Genomic DNA, 24,435 nt, shown 5'->3' on the forward strand with positions numbered 1-24,435 from the left:
TTAGTTTTTTATAATTTTCTCTCTCCACTGCCACACACCCTTGTCTACTGTGCTGTACTTTATGCTGCATCAGCCTCTAATCAGCCTCTTCTGATTAGAGTTCTGATTTCTGCCATCAACAATTTTAAGAATAATATTAAATGAATATAAACATCATATATAAAGGTAGTATCTTCCTGCTTGGAAAAGCTCCAGCTGTTACCTTTGCCAGTGTTATTTATCATACATGCTTCTACACAAGTCTTTTATTGTACATTTATTTATCTATGTCATTTCTATATCACCCTGCCCCTATCACAGAATTTAACAGTGTTTTCGGAAGACTATGTCTTCTCTTTGTAACCATTGCATGTATTCCCCCCACTTCTGTTTTTTCCATTATCACAGAAAAATTGTTAAAGATAAAAAGAGTTAATATCTGTGCAATGCTATTTAACTGGTATCATTATCATTGCATTACATTTATATCCCTACCGGGGCGGGGGGGTGACGGGGGGTGTCCAAGAAGGTTTACATAGTTCTCTGCAATCCATTTTTATCTTCACAACAATAACCCCGTGAGGTAGGTTCAGTTGAGAGTGAGTGACTGAGCTAAAGTCACCCAGAGAGCTTCATGGCCAGTCGGGGACTAGAACCTGGACCTCCTCCAGTTCAACACTCTAACTACTGTGCCAGGCTGGCTCTTAATAGAGTCATCTGTCGGAAGTGTGGAAATCTATCATGCTTGAGAGAAAAAAATACAGCCTGGTGTTTCTTCAGTTAGTATTTTTGCATTCTGTCCATTCAGTTCAATAGTCCCTACAGGTCTTTCCCTGCCCTCCTCTTCCTCCTTCACATTGTGCTGGGTTGTGCTATCTCCAGGAATATCAGTGAAACAGCATCCCAAAATACTTCCCCAAGAAACTGTGTGCGGTTGCAAAGAGACACTCTAATTATGTAGGCATGGCTATGTATGAACCAAACCATTTTGTGAATTAACAGTCCCTGTAACATCACAAGGAATTCTGGAACTCAAATTTTTGGAGTGCACAGTGAACTGCTTGGAGCTCAGCTGCACAGGAACGTGGGCTCCTAGGCAAGTGTCATTCTGTTCTAGTAGCAAGAGGTATATTCCTCATGGAGTATTACCAATTGGACTTGACTTTGGTGTGATACAGGAAATGGTTAAAGCACTGAATTATAACTCACTAGAATTCTTCCCTCCACCCCACCCCAATTTTCAGGGAAAAAGCTGAAGAATGGCTGAAAGCCCACTATCTTCTAAATCTGGTTCTCCACCTCGTAGTGGTTCAGCAAAGAAAGGTAAAGGTAAAAAAACACTGAACGCTAAGAGAAGCCCAAAAGGATCACCCAAAGGGAAGCAAAAACCTGCTGGTAAGCATAATGTTACAAAACTAAATAAGGAATCATTTTATTGGGTGCATGTATACAAACAGTGACCTAGTTCTGATGCCATATAACAGTCCGCTGTGGTGATCAGCCATGAGAGTTTGTCATGCTGTCTGAACCCAGCACAGTTTTAGCAGGGTGGCTTATTTTTCTTGAAGCCGCCCTGAAAATCCATGCTTTGTTTCAGGGTACTTCATACCCAAGGTGGCTTTTCATGTCATCTGAAACCAGCAGGGCAATGTCATCATGGGTTGTTGAAAAGAGCAACAGAGTTGTTCATGACTACAGCTTTCATTCTCCCTCAGCATTCTGCTCCCCACCTCCAATACAATTTCACTGCTTCTTCCCCCTGCTTCCCTTCTTTTTGTGCTATAAAATGTGGCCTGTTGGCCACTCTTCCTTCTTTGCTAAGGTGTTTCCATAACACGTCAAGTTACACTTCCATCAGTATCCACTGCATCAGCCCACGTCTGCCACTGAGCCAGGCAGTCCCAAACGGACTCGAAGCGGTATCTTTCCCGTGATTCGGCCTCCATGCCCTGTTCCCCTTCAACTCTTCCTGCCTCTGACGCATCATAATACATGACTGCTACACACTTCTTGTGTACTCTGGAAGATCCAGGAGTTGAGGTATGGCAGAAGAAGCTGCTATTGATGCCACAAAGAAAATTGTTTTTTTAAAGCTATTACCGATCAGCTCAGTGATCCACATGAGTGCTACTGAATCATACCTAGTGTGGACTCTATATTGGCTCTGCCACACCACTGCACTGCAGGTGAAGGGGAAGGGACAGGGCCATAGAAGAAAATGAAAGAGTTCCAGGAGCTAGGCTTCCTCATGTGGCAGGAACATTGGAAACTTTGTAAGTTTCATTTTAGTTCTCCCAAGAGGGGTGACGAGGGGATCTACTTGGTGTTTCAGGCACTTGTGGACACTGAGAGAAGATTTATGGATAAATATGCACATGTTTCAGGGAGAACCCATGACCCCACTATATTCTGGAATCTGCCAACTGTCAAATAAGCTATCAATGTCATTCTTCATCAGTCTCCCCGCCACAGTAATCGGACTTCCTGTATCCCTCTCATTCTCAGTGGCTAGACATTTACACTTCAGCTGTGGCTTACGGCACCATACTAGGCTCCAAGGACATCCCAATGGGAAAGCATCAACCATTACTGCCGCTCAGAGAGTTGTGCACCTTGGTGATGTTCCTTTTACACACTTATGGGTGTGGAGCAAGACCTCAAGCCAAATGTCAGTGTAGCAACATTTTGTTCAACACGTATGAATCAAGTGGCAATGTGCTTCTTTCAGAACTATCCCCAACTTGCAGGACCAGAGCCTGAAAACGACAGCATTGTTGTCCGTGATCACCTACACCAGCCCCCAATATGCCAGCTAAATCTACCAGCTGAAACAATGCATCAGTGAATACTGAAGACTGTTCCAGTACAAAATTCATCAGCATAATAATCTATTATTATTTAAAATTAGGCATTTTGTGGTGCTATCTATAGCAGTTTCTCACATTTCCAAATGTCTTGATGGGTGCAAAAGGACTGGGGACTCCTGCAGTACCCTGTCTGGAAAAAAAAAAAAAAAAAAGAGGTCGTAACTCTGGCTGTGAATATGGTAACCAAACTGATCAAAATGTCACAGTACTTTCTGCACAGAGAAAGACTAAAGTGTCTGGAGCTTTAGGGGAAGGATGGCTACTCTGGAGAAGGCAAGATAAAAGTTTGTAAAATTATGACTGGGAGAGATAATTTTTCTCTGTCATGATGCTGGAATGAAATTAGTCTTCACCACATACCCTCTTAAATTATGAAATCTAGGGCATCCGGGTGTGTTCATGGCCACCCCTTTAGTAGCCTGAAAAGGAGATTAATGGAAAATAATCCTGTGAATGGCTACTAGTCCTGATGATGCAGAGGGAATAGTAGCAGCAGCAGCAGCCGTAGAAGTATTAATATTGATATGACTAGCTACCAAATGGACCTGGTGTTGGAATAGCCCTTAGCCTGGGGCAGCAAAGCCTTCATGCAGACTCACAAAGCTTTCAAAGGACACATGGTGCCCACCCCACTGAGTGCAATCATACCCTGTGGCACCCCTAGGCATAATCCATGCCATGTTGCACTCCCATGTGCTTGTAAGGGAGGAGTCTTTCCCCTCCCTTCTCAGTAGAAGGATGCCCCATAGCAGGAGAAATAGGCAGTTGCCCAACTCTCTTCCTTGTCCTCTGTATCTCCCCTGACTTTAGTGTGGACTGCAAAACTATGTGCTACTTAAGGAAGTCTGCTCCTTGCGGTTGAAGGAGTAAGTTGCAACTCTATGGATATATTTAAGCTACTTAAAACTAAGCATTACATTTCAAAACAAAACACTGAAGGGCACACCTCAGGGTCCCACGAGTACATATGCAAAATTTCAGGCATGCAAGTTTCATTGTCTTGGTGGTACGGTGTTGACAGTTGAAAAGACACACTTCTATTGTTATTATTGGTAAGCGCCCAAAAGGCGCCACACCCTGCCTGCAGTCTTACTGTCTAATATTGACAACACGAAATGAATGACGATGATGCAGTTGAAGAGCAACAAGAAAACAGAGGCAGCAGGACTCGGGAATATACCCTCTGAGTAGAAATGCTGGAGGCAGACCATGGGAGAGGGTTGATATTTCATGGCTTCCCTGTGGGTTTCGAGTCCTGGAGAGCTCTGGCCAACCAATGTTGGGGGTATTGGACTAAGTGAAGCCTCGGTCTGGTTCTGCAGGACTCTTTTTATGTCCGCCTGTTAAGACCACTCTTTGTAATTTCAGCTAAGAAAGATGAGGAACCGGATCTGTCTATGGCAAGCATGGGTAAGTTCTACTTAGGTAAACAGTTTTTGAAGAACGTAAAGTATGCAGAATCATGAACTCTGTAAGCAGTGTGAAAGGGTGGGGTGAGAAGTATTCCTGTTATTTAGCTGCTGAAGAACTGTGGAATAAATAAAACACATGAGCATTTTGGAAGTCATGGTAAGAAAGAGCAGATATATTACCTCAGACTCATACATCCTAAGCAGGGAGAATACAGAAAGGGGTGAGATGCAGAGAATCATAAAGGATGTGCTCTACTGTGTAAAATTGCCCATATTAGCAGTAGGTAACCACTTGTGCATCTTACAGTGAGTTTGTGGGTAAGTTGTATATGTACCCTTCCCCACAAATACAGCTCCTCTTCATTTTGGGAGGATTCTTGTCACTAAGGTTCTGAACGCACCATATAGCTCTCATCTTTGCAGATTTCAGTGACTATTTCTAACTGAGCATGCTGCAGTGGATGTCCAGAAATGAAAAGGCTTAAGGGATAAATCTAGGATTTATCAAATATAACGTATTAAGTGATAGACAGTTGTTGAGAGATTTAGATTTCTAGATGAGAAAGATTAAAATTGGATTTTATTGTTAGGTTAGTTCTAAAAAAAGGATTAATGGAGCAGAGTTTCCCAAAGCATGTGTACTTAAGCTGATCAATATTCTCAACTTTAGATTTAAAACAACATTAAAATACACAAAATATGTCTGCTTTTTAAATATAAAGTGGAAGAACTGTCTGCCATCTTGAAGATGATCTTGTTTTCTCTGGTTCTTAGTATTTATTAATCGAGATATTTCTATTCTGACTTTTGGCTAAACAGAGTGGAACTTCAAGGCAGCTAAAATACTAATGTAAAATGCAGTTTAAAAACCAACATAAATTACTATACAATAATCATACAATATTTTAAACATCAACAGCATCCTACCCCAAAATATATCATGAAAGGCAACTTCACCACTTTGTGTAAACCAAAAGCAGATTAAACAATCTTGTTTCATTCAAACGTTCAAACATCCGTAGTGGTGAAACAAACACACCTCCTAGGGCAGGGAGTTCGGCAATCCAGTCCTTACAAGTATCCTGTCTTGTACCTTTAACAGTTATGGGACAAATTGGGAATACTTGGCTAACCAGCACTGAGAGTGAAAGGGACCTTGGAGTTGTGTAGACAACAAGCTAAATATGAGCCAACTGTGTGATGCAGCCACAAATAGGCAAACACTATTTTGGAATGCATAAATTGAGGCATCACTTCCAGAAATAGAGAAGTACTCAATTCCTTCTACTCTGCATTAGTCAGACCTCACTTGGAATACAGGATTCAGTTTCAAGTTGCTGATAATATGGAGTGAGTTCAGAGGAGGGCAACAAAGATGATAAAGGGCCTGGAAAATAAGTCTTATGATGAGAGGCTTAAAGAACTGAGCCTGTTCAGTCTTGAGAAAAGAAGAATACTGTACAAAGACCATGGTGGCACTCTGCAGGTACCTCAAAGGCTGTCACAAAGAAGGAAAAGACCTATTTTCACTCATCCCAGATTGTGGGACACGGAACAATGAACTTAAAGTACAGTACACCAGGAGCAGGCTAGATGCAAGGAAGAATTTCCTAACTGTGAGAGCAGTACAACAGTGGAACCAGCTGTGAAGAAAGGTTGTGTGTTCTTCCACACTAGATGCATTCAAGAGGCAATTGGACAGGTATCGGAGTGGAACTGGCATCCCACACTAGCAGGGGATTGGAATTGATGACCTTCTGGGCCCCTTCTGACTTGGCTGTTCTATGAATCAGTGAATCTGTAAATCCATATATAGAATTAGATTTCCAGAAATGGAACAAAAACTTTGGCATGAACCTACAATTTACAAATTTGAGCATGCTTTTACTTGCCAAATTTTTAGAAAGGTAGTCATAACCTTCAGAACTGTAATTTATTTCCGGCTACATGCCAGAGACCTCCTTAGCTGCACACAGCTGTTTTGCCACAATTTCTGAGTTTGATAAATATTTCTCACTGGATCCCAAAGAAGTTTGTAATCTCTTTGTATGTCATACAGCTAGTCTGTTATATTCTAGAATATAGAATTTTTCTGGAGCAAAAGGAACATTGCTTGATAAATTACTCTTGCTTTGCATTATTGGAAGACTGGCTGTGGCTTCAGTTTTGATACAGCTGGAGTGGTTTTTTTTTTTTTTTTTTAAAGCACCAGATGGTAAATACAGAAAGAGTATAGGGTCAAAAGAATTAGCAAGGGTAATACTGAGGAAAAAACCTATCTTATTATTTAATTTCAGTAATTCCCTGTGGATAACAAATAACTTTAAAGTTATTTCAGAATGCTTGTGATATTTGGAATGCTGTGAATCTTTTAAAAAGGTTTTAAAAGATCTTTATTACTTGCTCAGGACACCCAGAAATTTTTCCCTTGGTCCTCACTGAAAAAACACAGGAAATATTTAATTGCCGCGTTGACGTAGATGTCTCAGCTGAAAATCCTTACAAACTTCTGAAAAAAGAGGACATCATTAATGATATGAAGACAAGAGCTGCAATTTCTGATTTCCATCCCATCAAAAAAATGGTTTTAGTGAGTTATTCTTTCATGGTTTTTGCTGCAACTTAATGAAGTGACTACTTTATTAAACTTGGGTTGCACAGTAAAATACTTTTAAACCTTTTCACTTTAAAATGGAATCCTAGAGATGCTGGCAGGGAAAATGTGTGATATTTTATGTGTTACAAATGAGACCAGCAGCCTCCATAGCATGTAGGGAAAGGAGAGTCCCTTGTATCATGATTGCTGAGGCATCCCAAGATGGACCAGTTTTAACATCAATCCTGACATCAGTCTGAGATGTAGTGGGTGGGTTCAGACAACACAGCATCCCATACTGTGCCACGAGCAGTGCAGTGTGGGTCATTTGCTGAAGGGCCCATGATGACAGCAAAAGATGATAGGGAGTGTGATGGATTCCTGGTTGTCCTCTCCCCTTTGGTCTTCCTGGAGGTGACCCTGCAGGAACACAGAGGTTTCCCTCCCTCCCCATTGCCAGGGGAAGCTGCTTCTCAAGCCAGTTTTCATGATTCCAAGCTAACCTTACATGAACATTCCCTCCAAGTTACACTAGTGCTACCTTTGAGGGGCAGCCCAGAGTAGGTATATACAGTTTTGTAATTTTTCCGTAAATTATTTTTTGCAAATAAGCATGATTTTTAAAAAATATTGCTACCCATGCACAACTGCAGGCAATCAAACGTATGTGTCAGAAACAATGGAGATGGTGGTGCCGGGGGGGGGGGGGGGGGGAAGGGTTGCCTGCTCAACTTTGGCAAAGCTCGCTGGCCCCTAAATAAGTAGTTTCCAAGCTCTCCCATCCTTTTGAAGTATTTGACACCTGTCAGACAAAAGGGTCAGGTGTTTTAAAAGCCTAGGGTGAGCAGTGCCTGTGAAAAGGGGGACTCAGCCCCCTTTCTACAGCAAAATCTCTGCTTTTTTTGAGGGGAGCCCATGTCTTCCAAGGTATCAACAAATGTTTCTCATGGATTCTGAAAGTAGGGCACTAGATACGTGCTGTGGATCTGGTGAGCTGAGGATAAATCAGGGAAACGTCCAACTCTCTGGCCTTTCTGCTAGCTTCCCCCAAAGGTAGGTGATAGTATTCAGTGTAGGAGAGGCAGTGATGACCTAGAAATTGTTCAGCTGGCCCTGACTGGGTGGTAGAAAGTATTATCACATGTGGTGGGAGAGAAGAGGATTCATTTAGGAAGATGCTCAAGGGCAGCAGGACCTTTGAAGCAGTTCATGCTAGAAAAAGACTGTAGTTGGCAAATCCCCAAATCCATATTAATATTAAAGTCATGTCATTTGTAGCTGGATATAGAAGTTATTTCTGCTTGAAACTTCTCATTTGTTTTTATTCACACAGGATTATCCTGGAGAAGAACTTCTTTTAGTTTTTGACAAAGAATTAAAGTATGGTCAAATATTTTATATTATTGCAACTGAAGAGGCCAAGGAAAGCATTTTAAATGTAAGGCATTTTGAAAACTGTAAGCATCTTTTTTTTTTTCAAATATAAAAGGTTGAATAAAGGTTGCTGAGACTGATACCAGGTGAAAAGAAGTAGATTTGAAGATTGCATTAAGTTATGAAATAGCTTTACCTCTAAACCTTTGCAAATATTTCCCCTGATAGCCTCCAGAGCCAGAAGAAGAAGAAAAAGAAGTTAAAGAGGTCCAGGAAGAATTTGTTTATAAGCCTCCAGTGCACAAACCTTGGGTCTCACTTGGAAGTGAAAAGGAAATTGAAGAAGAGTCACTAAAGGAATCAACTAGGAAGGTCAGGACTCTAAGGGATAACATTGTTTTATTTGCAGAACTAAGCAACAATATTGCAGCTATGACTTTAAAAAGTTATAAAATATAGGAAAAGCTGGATTTCCTTTGGTTATCCAGTGGGTCACTGGGACCCTTTCATTTTTCATAAGGTAACTTTAGTGTGGAATAAGAAAGCATATAGAAAAATGAGTCTAAGGAAGTGGTCCCTTGACCTCTAGGCATTGTTGGCAGAGGTTCGAGGGCGTATGATAGTTCAAATTTCCAGCAGTGAGGCTGGAGACAGCAATCAACCTCTGGGCGCTGCTCCCTCACAGTGGACACAGAAGGAACAGCCCTGACTGCTCTTTTAAGTATGCCCAGAGGAGGGGCAAAAGAGAATGGGAAAGGGGGTGGGGAGGGGATGAGATTGGAGAAGTGAGGGTATGAGGCATCCCGAAGCCATTCCAGCCTCCTTCCTTCTCCTTCTGAGACACTCCAGCTAGACAAGTGAAAAAGACCTTAAAGCAAAAACCAAGATCAGGAGGATGGGAAAGCCAGGATTGGCTCTGCTGCTCCTCCCCTTCTGCACGGGTGGCCATTGGCCTCCACATTCAAGGGTTTATGGACATCCCAAAAGGATTGTGCCTTAACCTTACACAACTTTTGCTAGCTTTTGCCAGAGACAATTTTATCCAGAGAAAACTAAAGTGGTAATGCGTGAAATGTTTCATGGCAAAGAGATTCTGGATACATCTGTGATTATTTGATCAGGACATGGAAGACCCTTCAGAATCCCAACAAACTGGCACCATAGCAAATCCATCCCAACATAACTGAAACAACCCACGTCTATCTCCAATCTACCTTTGGCTCTCAGCTCCTTCCCCAGTCTCTTTTCTGGTACCTTTGTGCATCAAACGTTGCGCCATTATGAGATGGGTGTTCATTTAACATTTAAGATCGATAAAGAATCAGATTGTGATCCAATGCACTTTTGCCTGGAAATTAGCTCCATTGAATATATTGGGATTGGCTGACTTCTGATTAAACATGGAAAGGATTGTTCTGGTAATTATGGAAATTGTGTCATGGTGGTAGAATATGAATGTGCAATACAAGAAATTGTTTCCCCCTATTTATACAAAGTCAAGATTTATTCATATTGGAAAAGTTATGTCTTACACATATGTGAAGATAAGTTTAAAAAACAACCCAACTTTGACACCTCTGTTACTATGAGGCTAATTTATTTTTGTGGATTTAAACCACAACAAATAGGGTATTCTGTTGCACATTCAAAATATGAAAAGAGATTATTAAAAATCAACCAATAAAAAACTGAACAAAATCCCCATGATGCAATTATCAAATCATGGATGATGTTGCTCCAAGAAAACTCTTCCACTAAGAACTACTTTGGCTGAAATTACAGATTAAATATATGATTTCTCGTCCACACAAAGAATTTGGGGTTCCTATTAGATTCCATAAAAGAAATGCTTCAACCGATAAACAAGGCTATGTGGAATGCACATCTTATCAGGATAAGAACTTCACCATTCGACAGCTTGAGAAACATATCGGTATACAGGTTGTTCCAAAGGAAAAAGAGATGGGAACTCAGACGAGATGGTAAGTTTAAGACTTCAAAATCAATCAAGCAAACAAAAACAATTACAATAAGAAAAAAGTAACAGTATTAATTTTGGAGCTACACTCAGTTTTTTGTTATATGAATTCAGGGTAACATGGAATCAAGCATCATTAACTACTGCTGAAATCTAACTCAAAAGCTGGAGAAGGGAGAATAATTTCAGATGATTTGTCTATTATAGCCTTCTCCAATCTGGTGCTTTCCCAGTGTCTTGTCTGCAATTTCCATAACTGGGTTCTGGAATTATGGGAGTTACAGGCCAGCACATCTGCTGGACATCCTAGGATGGGGAAGGTAGATTGCTATATATCGGTCCAGCCTTCCCTGATGATATTTTCAGATATTCCCAGGTGGTCTTTCATCCAGTTACCATTTAACCCCCTCACAAACTTTGCTACCCTGGTTAGAACAGTGCTACAGGCTTCAGGCAGGGGTTGAATATGCAAATTCCAACCAATATGTTCCACAGTCCACTGTAGCTGCAGCATATGCTGGGGAGAATTTGCATATTCAAATAAGCCATAAAGGCATTTTTGATCATGTGAATCAGGTCTCTGTAGCATTCAGAGGGCTGCCATGAAAAAGAGGAGGACAGGGAAACTCACTTTCATCACCACAGCTCATCCAGGTTAAATCTGGATCCATTCTGGTATATTTCCCTTCCCCTAGGACCTACCCCCAAAATGCAACGACACAGTATTATCCTAGAGAATTTTCAGATGAAGAAAGAGAGAAGTATTTGTCTTCAGAAGAGCTGAAAAACTTCATCTTGTCTGTGGCTATAAGGTTGGTATCATCCTCATCTAAAATGTACAGTTGAACTATAAATTGAGCAATTAATTGAACTATAAACAAGATGTTGTACACAAATCATAAAATAGGGTATAGTCAACATGCTGGTTTTTCTGTTCTAATGGGTAATTCCAAGATGTTACAGCCTATGAATTGGGCTCTAGTCCATAGAAGCTTTTGCAAGAATAAATCTTTCTTTGTCTTTTTGTTGTTGCTGCTACTAACATTTTATTTTGGAATATATTAATGATCTCTGTTTCCCCTTTTCTTCTGCCCTCTACCTGTCTACCTCCCATCCCTTGCTCTTTGCAACTGTTGGGAACACATCTCTCTCCTTTTCCTTTCTCAGCAGATCAAGGCAAGAGATTTCTAGCTACAGCCCTTTACTGAGCTAGGCTGGATTTGTAATACAGAGTAAGTAATATAACAGTTGTTAGCAAGAAACATGGATCAGGATGGTTGGTTAGCCTTGCTACAAGTTGATTCCAAATTGAATTCCCTTCTTCCATTCCCCCAAATGAAGCTGGCTCCACCCTCAAGGAGGTTCCTGCTGCTTGTGGGCCAGACAGTGGGAGACATTATTTAATCGGTCTACTTGTTTGCCTTGAAGCAAACCACTGTGCTGATGAATTCACTCTGGCCCTCCTTATTCTACAGTATCTCCCCTCCCAAACCAGAGACAGTCTGGTTTTCACCAGCTGCTTAGCTAATCTTCAGCTTGTTACCCTTGGCATTTCAGTTAAGCATCTGAACCCTTTTCTTGCTAAGGTTGGGAGTCTGACATTCTCTAGTTTGGAATGCTGTATTTTGGTAGAATTGGGCCCAAACCCCACAGTAATTCTGTCTGTCTCCCCCAACTTTTAAAAATATAGTAAGTCTTTAAGGTCACATGACTGTTTCCACAAGTAACTGATAAAGTAACATACTTTGCAAAATTATGTTGATGGTATGAATTATTTAAAAATGGGTTTGATTTTTTAAGATATTCTGATCAGCTCTTAAGTTTTAAGAGCTTCAGCCTAAAACAAGCTGCCTCAGCAAATCCTTTAATTAGAAGAACATTGGCATCTAGCTTGTAACGCCTCAAACCACTGGTTGATCAGCATAATACCATCTGCACTGGTTAGCAGTGGCTTCCCAGGTTTTCAGGCAGGGGTCTTTCCTAGGCCCACCTGAAGACAGCAGCAATCGGCCCTGCACGGGTTTCGTTTTTGCCTGGTTGAATGCTCTGAATCATGGCAGCGCAGTGCTAAGACCGCTGAAGTTGCTGAGGCCACTGGATGGCATGCCTTGGGTGCTTCCGCCTGGACCTCTGGACCAACTGGAGTCCACCCAGAGAAGAGCCTCCAGCATACTGGCATCATCTCTCAAGAATTTATTTATTCATACACACACATACATTTATAGACCTCCTATAACTGCCCAGGCCTTCCTAGGCAGCTTACAATGCACTAACTTGCTACCTGAAGGCCACCGGCAGCTCCCACCCATCTCAAGCATGTCTCTTCAGCTTTCTTTCTCATTCTGCCTCCCTTTCTCCCTACTTGTGTTGGCTCTCCCTTCTCAGCAAGGACTACTTATTTGCTTTGGCAGTGGGTTGGTGTGATCTGGGCAGCTGAAGAAGGATTTGGGGGTGAGGAGTCAGGAAACCTTTGCTCATCTACTGTAAGGTGGCTGGGAATGGGAGAGGGAAAATAGTCGGCCAGTTACTGCAGCAGTGGGGAAGGGAGCCTAAGAAGCATCAAGCAACTTGATTGGCTAGCTACAGTAGTGCATTGTGCAAATAGGGCCTCTATTGGGACCATAGCTTTTCAACTGATGTATAAATGATCTGAAATTAGGACTGTGCAATGAAGTGGTCAAGTTGCTGCTGATGAAACGTTAAGGGTTGTTATAACAAAAAGAGAGAATGAGCTGCTCCAAAATGATCTCTCCAAGCCGAGAGAACGGGCATCATCATGGCAATGTGATTCAGTGTAAACAAGTGTAAAATGATGCACATTTGGGAAACACTCCCCCCCTCCCACAACTTCAAGTATAAGGCAATGAGATCTGATTTAGTAGCGCCTTGAGCAAGAAAGACATCTTGGGCTTCTGGTGGGCAGCTTGATGGAAATGCAACCCAGTGCACACCTGTTCTGAAAAGGCAGACTGAAAAAGGCAGAGAGTCGAGATGGATGAAAGGAAGCATGTCTTAAGATAACACATAGTTAAACTTTGGAATTCATTTCCACAAGATGTAGCGCTTGCCAACATACATGGATGGCTGTAAAAGGGGATTGAGCAAATTCATGAAAAGGAAGGTCATCTGTGGCTACTGGATCCCCCCCTCCCCCCCCCGGGTATCAGAGGCAATGTGGCTGTGGATGCTAGTTACTGGGGAACTTGGCAGGATGGTGCTGTTGCACACGTCCTGCCTGCAGACAGCTGGATATCCACCATGTGAGCACAATGCTGGACTAATGGACCTTGGATCTGATCCAGCATGGCTCTTCTTGTGTTCTTGATCACAGGAGGTAGAGAGACATTTGGATGTGCAAAAAGGAGAGGGAGAAAGAGAGAGTGCAGACTATGTTGGGAGATTCTGTGATGCTGAATTCATCAGAACCACTCCCTTAGTGATTACAAAGAACCATTCCAGTCCAAGAAGCATGCAAGCCCGTTGGAATATGCCTGGCTGCTGACCGACAGATGATTACATCGAAGGAAATTGCCTTGCCTTGCAACCCTGCCTTTTTTCTGCAAGGAGCCCAAAGTGGTTTTCATATTTTCGTTCTCTATCTATCTTCACAACAGCCCTGTGAGATAGGTTAGGTTGGGGGTCAGTGACTTGCCCCAACTCACCCAAGACCTTCATGGCCGAGTGAGACTAGAACCCCGATCTCCTGAGTCCCCAAGTCCCAGCCTAGCACTCTGAGCAGAGGTCCAGAAAAGCCTCAGGTGGAATCCAGTGCCTCTTAGCCCTGTTTGAGGGAGTCAGGGAATAAGAGAACCCTCATTTCCTCACCCACAGCCTAGAAAAGACTCCCAAATGGATTCAACACAGTGGCTTGAATCAAAGAGGCTCCTGCTTGAAAAATAAGGTTGCTTTGAAACATAATTCATCAACTCAGGATCTAGGGGTCAGATTCAGGGCCCAATAAAAAACTGTCCAGCTGGTTCCATTGGTGCCTGGAGAAAGAGGCCCACCAGGATCTCTGTGCTCTTCAGTGGGAGAAGAGCCTGGAGAACCTTTTGCTGCCTGGGGAGTGAATCTGAGGATCGTGCCAATGTTGCTTCCCCCCAGCCCTTTCCCAAATCAAGTTAAGGCCCCTGTTCAAATTTAGCTGCTGATGGGGGACTCACAGCCCAGGTCTGCACTAAGTTTGTGATTTCCTAGGCTGCATAAACTGTAATCTGCTACTGATTGTGAAACACTAACATTTTTATGTGCATGAATAAATAAAACAAGGTCTTCCATTACACTCAGGTCATGCCTTCCTCTTTAATATTATATATACTCAGCTATATTCATGACAGGCATTCCTATTAGCATGGCTAGAACTTAATGATGAGCAGGGCTTATAAATACTCATCTCAACCTCAGTTTTCAGTGCTAAGCCTAGGCACTCAAATATCTAAGCAATAATGAAAAGAGTGACTCTGTCCATATACAGAGTGGTCCTCCTTCGTCACTGAATAGCAACACCCAGATTCCATTTTTGGGTTTAGAAGACATGACTCCAGGGGTAGTTTTGAGCCTCAGCATTTTTAAAACAATTAGCCAGTGCTTTTCCTGAATGACTGGAATAACACAGGTTGGAAAGGAGTTTAGTGCATCACCGTTTTAATCCACTTAATCCTAAATGTATCGGGTAGGATATATTATGGACAGTTATTCTTCCAATTATATTCTGGTTTCACTATCAAATGTAGACCAGGTTGCACTGAGTATGCTGCTATTGTGGTGTTAGCAATAATTTTAAGCTGAAAGGAGCATCTTTTCTGAGACAATGAAGTTGTAGTAAGCCATGATTTGGTTTTTCTTTGTCACTGCCCCTTACCATAGAGTGGAAGTAGCACTCCAGCAAAATGAAATAATGGATGCCTTTTATGATGACTGGAAAGCCCTTGCAGAAGATGAAAGTGGCTTTGCAGGCAAATCAGAAGTTTCTCTTAAGGAGTATCAGTCATTTACAGACCTGCATTATCTCAAGGACAGAACGGTTAGCTGCATTTGCTGGCACCCAACCATTTACGGTAAAGTTTACAGAATATTCAGTTCAAGCATTCTGGGGCATGTTTTGAAATCTTTAAAGATTAATGGCTTGTTGGCCTTTCTTTGAAAAATCTGGGTGTCATGAAAAGAAGATGTGTTGAGCAAAGCAGGTATGGTGGTATTCCAAGAGATAGTATTTGTTATCCTAGGAAGGGCATGTCACCTCTAGGCAGGTTGTGCCAGTGGTGTAAGAACTGAAAGTGAAATACAAGGATTCCATCATCCCTAAAGGGGTAAACGACGTGCTGGACTGAAGCTGTGTGCAGCAAAGTCTGCTTGCTTTTTCTGCCTTGTTTGAGGAATGGCTAATATAATATAGTTTGTGCTTTCAGATAGAAAAATCAGTAGCTAAGTGGGGACATGGTGATGGTACAAAATCGTCACTTGCTCTAATAGTAAACTCTGGCGGTGAGTGCCAACAGAATTGTAAGCTGGTTCTGGGCAGAACACTGGGGCAGAAAACCGGGGGGAAGGGTAAATAGATGCGGAGCATGGCTGACTGGCAGCCTGAAGAGAACTGTTCCAAACAGCGATATGTTGTTCCTGCTCAGCAGGGTTTCTTTAACTGAAAACTCAGGTGGTTGAGTACCCATCAATTTGGAAGCAAAAAGGGGCCACTCAATATTAAAGTGGTAATTTCTATATACTTGGAGGTCTTCTTTGACATGCAGAATTAATGTATGTGTGTTTGTACATTAAGAGAAAATAGACTTTTTAAATGACCCAATCCTAGCTTAACAAGGATGTCTGAACTTCTGAAATTTAAGGATGGTTGAGGCATCAGTCTAGAGGGGAAGAAAAGGAAACAGGTTGAGTGGAAAATGAAGAAGATGGAGAAGTTGATTTGTTCAAGCCTTTAATAGTTTACAGTAAGTGTAATAGAAAAGAAAGACCAGGCTTGGAAGGGATACATGGCAGGATATTAAAAATAACAACAACAACAAGAACCACCTTCCCCCCTCGCCCTAGCATTTTTTAATGGAAAATTTCAGAAAGTGGATACATTTTTTTGTAAATGAAGAACTAGATACATTTTCCCAGGGATGTTATTAGATACTTAAAAGATGTGGAGCCCATGGGAGTGGGAGCAGGGGAATATTATGGGAGGGCACAGCATGGAGGGAGGGTAGAGTTAACCCTTTTCTCCCCAACCATGATCCCTGAAAAATCCTTCAACCGGTGATTAAGCTTTGGAAAAGCCTTTCATTGGCAACAGTGCAAGCCCTCTTTCTAATTGCTGTGCAGGAGGGGACTGGAGGGTGCAGTTTGTGTGTGTGGGAGGGGAGGGGGGGTAATCTTCCATTTCTCAGCCGTAGCTCCCCTTAAAAACCACTTCCAGCATGGCAATTTAGCTGAGAAAACCCCCTCTGTTGGCACAAACAAGACTCTGTGACACATCTTGGTCCTTTTTCCATTCCTTCAACCAGGAGAGGCATCAAGAGGTGGGGTGAGAAAAAAGAAAGCGGTCTTTGCTCCCCTCTTTCTGTGAGCGGTCTATGACGGACTACATGGTGCCCCGAACAGGAGCATTTCTGTCAGGGAATGCACTGCAATATTGGAATGCATTGCAATATTTCTTCTGAACAATTTGGGGAGAATAGAAAGAGTTTTTGCCCTCCCTAACTCTGAGACAATATTGTTATGTGTCATCAAGTTAATCAACCAGGCTAATTGCTAAGCATTATTCTGGACATGGCTTCTTTAAAAAGAACACAGATTCCTTGAGTCTATGTTTATAATGAATATTAAAAAAGAACACAGATCTTTCCCACTGTGGAAAATGGAATTGTATGTGTCTTCAATCAGGGATTGTTGCCGTGGCAGTAACAGAGCGGCTTTCCTATGAGGATCGAGTGCAGCAGTCTGGGAAATTACTCTTGTGGAAAGCACCCATTCTGTTCTGGAGTTTTGCAGACCCTATTCACCCTCAGGTATTTGAAGGGAGACTCTAATGTTTGAGGTATTAAAGAAATAAAGAAGGAATCCTTTCAACATAAAACTTTGCTCCGATCTAATGTGTTTCCCATCACACCCTATGCCCTTATCTGTTTTCTAGCTTATGCTGGAGTGTCCTGAAGATATCTACAGCTTTCAGTTTTCTCCAAGCAACCCCAACATAATTGCAGGAGGCTGTATGAATGGACAGGTAGAGGACATCCGCATGCCCTTTCCTTCTCTCTTTCCACCAACTGCCCGTGCTTCCATTTACAGCAAATCTTTTCTGCTGTAAATTGTAGACTAAACTGGGTTGACTATAGACTTGGCTATGCTTAGAGGAGATGCACTGAAATTAATAGGGCCGGTTAATTAGGTTCAGGGATCCTAGGAACATCTTTGTCAGCCCTTGTCTGGGAGCCGCACTTTTTTCCTTACAGAGAACTCAGAGCAGCTTACATCATTCGCCTCCTCCTGTTCTCCATCTTATCCTCACAACAAGAGCCCTGTGAAGTGTGTTGGGCTGGGAGTCTGTGACTGGCTCAAAGTCACCCAGTTGGCTTCATGGCCAAGCCAGGACTAGAACCCAGATTGCGTGAGTCCTAGCCCCACATTCTTAACAAGCACACCACACTGGCTCTCACGCATCATCACACTATAGATATTACAGTAGTTAGACAAGGCACAGCAGCTAAGGAAGCCTTCTTGCCCCGATGGCTTAAGGCTAGGCAATGCTTGTTGATCCCTAACAAAGTTTTCCAGGCCAGTGAGCAACAGAGAGACTTGCCATTGATAACCACAGACTCTCCTTGCCTTTGTCTTATTTGCAGCTACACAGAGCCTGGCAAACTCTAACATTCCCTTCCTCTTCCTTAGAGATATTTGAAGCTGCAATCTTATACTCACTTACGTGGGAACAAACCTCATTGGGCTTAGTGGGACTTGCCTTTCAATGGGCATGCACAGAATTGCACTGTGTCTGAGCAGTGTTGCTCTGGGACTTTCCTAGTAGCCTTCCAGGTTTAGTGAGTCTAATTCTTCCTCATGCCCATACTTTCCTATCTCTACAGTTCGGGCAAATGCTTGGTGTCAATAAACATCCAAAGAAATTGATTAATATAATTCATAATTACTACTGCCGTTTAGACGGTACTGACAATGCACATAATGTGTTGCAGTTTCCTAAAGGAAAAGACAGGTCCCTGTCCCCAAGGACCTTACGCTTTAAATTTTGCTTCTGGGAAAGAAATGTAGGAAGGGAACATTTCTGTGCCTCATGGTGGCAAAGTTTAACATAATGATGCCTCTGAAACAGGCAAACCGATTGCTCCAGGATATGAAATACAGTGATTTTCACCGCTACCAGTCCACTCTCCATCCCTCTTGACTGTCTGCACTTTTGCATCACATGTATTTTCACTTGGATAATTCAGGACCTGGTTTCATTTTAGTATAATTCAGTACATTAGGAGCTCTAGGCTGATGTGTGAGATGTCTTAATATTCAAGACACTGCACTTTTTAAAACCCCATCCTTTTTCCCTAAACCCATTACTTTTTGTAAACTCAAGTATATCTTCTTTCTGTAGAAAATATCTATATATTTCACCTTTCTGTCACGTGGCACAATGACAAAAAGAATTGCCTTACAACATGTTAATCTGCCTACCCTCTGCTTCTTATTCCAGGTTGTACTGTGGGATATTTCAGAATATGAAGAGAGGTTGCTTAACGCTAAGTCAGGAACAGGTGGAAGTAAGAGCACTACTGTTAACATGGTTAGTACTTCATGTTTCTATTTATCATTCCACCAAATGCATTTCCTAATGCAGTTTTGCTAACTTAGGACTGATGGACACAAGATATTTTTCCCTACATATGAACAGAGCCCCAGTCATTCTCAGGTTCTGGTATGCATGGACAGAAATGTCATGGAAGAAGAAGGTAAGAACAGATAAAGGAGATCCTATATAAACCTGAGTTCAGTGGGTCTGAATAAGTGAATGTAAAAACTTGTATGCACTCCAGGCTTACAATTTCTCTGCTGTTCCTTTGAGGTGACTTCAAGAAAATTAGTATTTTTCCGTTATGTTTTTCAACAAATCACAGCTCTACATTCAGGCTAATGTTCAGGCAAACATAGATTGTTTAAATAGTGATTTCAGACAAGCCAGAGTCTGAACAATGGTTTGATCTTGGCTTGTTCTAACTCCTCTTTTTAAACAGACTGAGGTTCCTTGAGTCTTTTATTGAACTCCTAGAATCTGGGCCATCTAGTTAGGTCAACATATATCACTGAATTTTTGCAGGTTATTTTCTTGCAAACCAAAACCATGCCCATCAGGACAGCTTTAGAAAAAAATAGGCGAAAATGGATGCAAAGAAAGCACACCTATTAGAATTATATCTATATATAATTGTGTTTCTACAAATAGTGAGAGACATGCTCAGTTTTTCTTTTCTTTTTTTAAATTATGCTGTTTGTACACCAGACTGTAGTGATCTTTGTGATCTCCCCAACAGAGGTTCCGATTAACAAAACAGAGTTAAACAACATGCTAGTTATTTTTTAAAGTGGCAACTACTTTCCTTCTAAGGAAATAATGTTTAATTTTAGCCAAGCTTCATGCTGCAGCAGCAGACGGGGAAGGAGCCACACCTGGTGAGATATTGCGCAGTCTCATCCATAGAATATGGTCATAAGTCTGTAATAACAGATATACAGTGGCTTCCAGAAATGTTTGAGGTAAGATACAGTTAATATTTCCAACCTCTTCCACTAATGCAAAATCTACAGATATTGCCTTACCTGTGACATTGGTATTGCTGTCTGGGACCAATGCATGAACAATTATCTGCACATCATTAAACAAGCATATTTAAGCTCTGTATTGTTCATCCCTGTTATTCTGCTTCACATAGGCATGCACATAAATTTGATTGTTGCAGGAAGGTCATGTCTACACAAGTAACTGGAGTAGAATAGGCATTCCAGTAATTTTCACATATGGCTGTATACATTGATGGACACATATTTCCCTTCCCCATATCCATTAAGAAAAGCATTGTTGAGAAAGATGTAAGCATGCACTTTGGTTCTCTTGTCCGTTCATTGATACCACTTTCATTATGCTCTCTGCTAAAGCAGGACCAGTTGCTATTTGGCAATGGGTTGGTATTCTGAGAACAAACATTGGCTGTTTAGAAAATACCAATAAACATTCTAATGTGACTAGGACAACTCTATGATGATAATGAGCATAATCTGACTGTCACACCTGGACAAGTTGTTCATTGCATGCCTTCTTTAAGCCTGGAAATTTCTAACCTAGCCCAAGAGGAAGGTTATTCTTAAGCAAGTATCTAATTTCAAAGTAGTTTACATGCATTATTTCAAGCACTGCAAGGTGGACCATGTTGCAGATACGGGCTCTATGTGAGAACGTGCACGCACACCTGCTTTTGCATGGTGGGGCTGAATGGCTTGTCAGACGCTGTAGAAAGGAAACCACAGAAACCCCAGTGTCGAAGTATAAGCATTGCAGGCTTTTGGATTCTGTCAGAAAACCTTCCTGTTAAACTTCAGCTAGCTGAGTGCTTTTGAAAGGTGTGGCCTGTGCTGCATATGCACTTGAATCCAGCAAGCCACCCTGCACCATCTTCAGCCCAGTGCCCGAGTTATTAGGCATGGTTAGTAAAACCAAGCATAGTGTGATCCCCACAGCCTCCTGGAAATGTAAGAAGCACCAAAGGTACTCACTTTAATTCGAACACCGATTCAGTCCACACTCCCCGTGTGGTTGCTAACATCAGACTGAAATTATGCATTTGCCAGCTTGGTGAGTTTATTCTGCACCCACAGTAGGATGCAGTTCTGAGCAGTGTTAAAATTTGAATCTTAAAATGCTGAACTTGAGAACTTACGACTTTAAACTTTTATCATTTTGAAGTATTTTATCAACTTTTCTGTTTCGGAAAAGGCAGGAATTTGATATCAATAATCATACTGGAATTTAAGCTGGAATATGTTAAAAAAGCTAAATTCTGAATTCTACTGATATATTTTAAGCATTGATCTTAGAGATTTAATGGGACAGATGTGCCGGACAGATGTGCCTTAATGCCAAGTGCTATTTTCATTGTTCTTTTTTAGCTCAACAGAATGGGCACTGTTTTTGAAAACAGAGCTGGAGTTTGTATACAGCTTGTCACCTGCTCACCAGACTGGTACTGATTTTTATTTTATTTTTAAGGTTTATTACACAAAGGCCCAATTCAGACATCATTATCTCTGTGCAGCAATCCAGGAATGGCCTGTGCAGCTCACATGCTCACTCCTTACCTTGCTGCCCCTCATGCTCCTGGGTCATATCCTGGGTTCTTAAATCAAGGTGTCCCATGAACAGGCCAGTAAACCAGTTTCACACCTTCCTTCCAAGAAAATGGCACTCATGGCAGCTTACCATCTTAAGAACAAAGATATATAATAAGATTAAAACAAAGCTAAAACAAATACATGGAAACACAGCAACAACAACAAGTGTTCCTCCAAACAGATCACCTTATGTGCCAAGGTTTGCTTGGATAAAGCATATTTGCCTGCCTGCCGAAGGGCCGAAAAAAGAACCCAATTTAGCCTTCCTTGAAAGTCTTCATGATTTCTTTGATTTTGCCCTTTTCCATACTCCTTTTAAAAATTCCATTCTTTTCTGGAGTCCTCCTAATTAGATTCAAAGAGAGGAGTATCTTGATAATGCAATATACTCTACTAGGTGAGCTGTTCCAAAAGTATTAGCTGCAAGGTTCAGCTCTGTGGTGCCTTTTTGTGAATTCTTCATCTTGTTTCACATTCCAGCAAAGGGAGATGTGGGGAGGTCTGGGGATCGCCTCCCTTCCACCGTGTTTGGAGTGGCTGGCCACAAAGGACAAGTGGCAGGGGAAAAACCAGGCTTTGAGAACAATATGAGCCAATGATAGTCCACTCCTCCTGTATGCCAAAGCACCTGGGCTTGATAGGGAAGAGCAAGGGTTCCCCCCACCCCTTCGTATTTGCTGATTGGCTGGTTCCACTGGGAGTCTTAAGTTTTATTTTTTACTTTCAGGAGTAAATGGCACAATTCTCTTGCATGGGCCATTTTACTGAGTTGTACAAAGCGAGTTTCGTGCAAGCCCATCTGAATTATAAAGTCCATATGAGGATCAGATGGCCCTAAAGCAGCCTGGGGGGTGATATTTTTCTGCTATATCTACTGGGAACTTTTGGATATAGTGGAATCACCCTCACTGACTTCTTAACCCCGTGGCCCTTCCTGTCCTTGTTCCTTGGCAGCACAATATACTTTTGGGATCTCCGAGCTCACAGGCCTGCTCTCCAGCCTTCAAATGAGAAGAAAAAGGAGGACAAGATCATTGCGGCTCCACCTGATGTGCCCACGACCTTTAAGCACCTAGATCTTTCATGGAGGCCTCTCATTAAGGTACTGTCCATGAGGATATATGCTAGCAAACTGCACATCTGCTGGTAGGTTCTACTCTAGCTTCTCATCATCCATAGTGAGGTAGATCACTGTTGTCCCCATTGTTACTACCAGGGCAACTAAGGTTGCTAAAGAGTGCATAAGAACCACCCTCTTGGGTTCAGCCAAAGGTCTGTCTAGTCCAGCATCTTATTTCTCACAGTAGCCAACCAGCCGCCCCACAAACAAGCCTATAGGCAACTGACCCCTCCTGCTGCATGTTTACCAGCAACGGGTAAGCAGAGGTTTGCCTCCTGGAGGTAACAGTGCTGAAACTTTGCCAAGCAAGTGTATGGAGCCAGTTTTCCCTGCTCCTAGAACAGATCTGTTGACCAGATCTCATGTTCCCAAATGCAGCAAGCAAGGGGAAGCAATGTAAGATTCTTCTTACAGTCAGAACAATATTGGTGTACTTCAAACAGAATTAAAAGTACAAATCAATATAAGGATAACAAGTACTCATCTTAAGTCAGTTGATGATAGCAGGTTTGTCTGGAAGAACTTAAGAGTTGTCATCTTCATGTTGTTTTGAAACATACCCCAGTGAGTAAGTAAATAAAACCTGGGTGTTTAAAAGAACAGCAATACCCAGGCAGGCGGGATCCCCATGATCACAGAATATTGTGAGCTATCACAGAATATTGTGAGCTTGATCTATCTACAGTGAGGCATTTTGAATTCCATTAATTTATTTTGGAGCCTTACCAACACATGCTTAATTCTAGCCAGTTGAAATCACTAATGCGTAGAAGCACACACAGCATTGCCAGAACTGCATCCTATATTTGTAAGCCTAGCCATACCCTTTTAGAGGGCTGTGTCACATAACACAGCCCTCTGTTTTCCAGTTCCCTGAAATGTTTAGAGCAATTTTTGCTCTAACTTCAGCCAGCGTTCCCCAATGCTCTACAGGCCTATTGGCCTCTTAACTGCTCTCATGGATGAGAATGATAAGAACTGCAACCCAACATTTTGCAAAGGCACCAGATCAGGCTACCTAAAAGTGATGTAGCCACATAAGTTTTTCATGAATTGTATTATCAAATGCTTTTTACAACCCAAAACAGGTAAACCTGCCCAAGACAGATACAGGTGCAGAGTACAGTCCAATAAAAATTAGCCTCAGAGAAGAGCACTATCATACCAAAATTCAAGGTAATAATATTTTTACATTTTATGTTTTGGTGGCATGCATCTCAATAATTAGTCCTTCTGAAGATAAGAAGCTGGATGTGATGAATGGTTGTGCAATCACTGTGCTCAGCTTCCTGGGTGTCATTAATACTGGTGCCCACTACTTTTTGTTAGTAACATGTGTGCAGATGAGTTCTACAGCCCACAGATAGAGCAGCCAAATGCCGTCTGTGCTGGCCATGTGGCGTGTCTGCACACCATAGATGGCTTTCAGTGTTAGTCCTATATAGAGTAGACCCATTACAAGGAACTAATAAGGGTGCATCTTATGCATGTTTAGACAGGGTGCAGTCTTGTACGTGTCTAGACAGAGAAAAGGTCTTTGTCTCTGGGTCCCTGTGTATATTTAAAAGAGTGCAATCCTATGCTTGTTTAGACAGAGTGCAATCCATCCTATTCATATTTGGACAGATGGCCATCCTATGCATGTGTAGAGTGAGAACATATACAATTCTCTGCATGTTTAGACAGAGAAAACCCCTACAAGTGTGAGCTTCCCTTAGTTAGCT

At 41.9% G+C, this 24,435-nt stretch overlaps 1 protein-coding gene across 1 annotated transcript in view; it reads left to right on the plus strand.

Moving 5' to 3' along the window:
• Positions 1–1,238: 1,238 nt before the first annotated feature.
• DNAI3 (dynein axonemal intermediate chain 3) overlaps positions 1,239–24,435 on the plus strand; it is a 29,719-nt gene continuing 6,522 nt past the window's right edge. The window contains exons 1-15 of the mRNA XM_044432242.1: positions 1,239–1,374; positions 4,215–4,256; positions 6,667–6,848; positions 8,188–8,292; positions 8,457–8,600; positions 10,011–10,210; positions 10,902–11,018; positions 15,073–15,263; positions 17,089–17,213; positions 17,339–17,428; positions 18,905–18,994; positions 19,834–19,962; positions 21,370–21,443; positions 22,546–22,693; positions 23,800–23,887. Coding sequence (XP_044288177.1) covers positions 1,239–1,374; positions 4,215–4,256; positions 6,667–6,848; positions 8,188–8,292; positions 8,457–8,600; positions 10,011–10,210; positions 10,902–11,018; positions 15,073–15,263; positions 17,089–17,213; positions 17,339–17,428; positions 18,905–18,994; positions 19,834–19,962; positions 21,370–21,443; positions 22,546–22,693; positions 23,800–23,887 — 1,861 coding nt within the window. The remainder of the gene's footprint in view (positions 1,375–4,214; positions 4,257–6,666; positions 6,849–8,187; positions 8,293–8,456; positions 8,601–10,010; positions 10,211–10,901; positions 11,019–15,072; positions 15,264–17,088; positions 17,214–17,338; positions 17,429–18,904; positions 18,995–19,833; positions 19,963–21,369; positions 21,444–22,545; positions 22,694–23,799; positions 23,888–24,435) is intronic.

The sequence above is a fragment of the Varanus komodoensis genome, unplaced genomic scaffold, assembly GCF_004798865.1.
Source record: "Varanus komodoensis strain SLA01 unplaced genomic scaffold, ASM479886v1 scaffold24, whole genome shotgun sequence".
Classification (NCBI taxonomy): domain Eukaryota; kingdom Metazoa; phylum Chordata; class Lepidosauria; order Squamata; family Varanidae; genus Varanus; species Varanus komodoensis.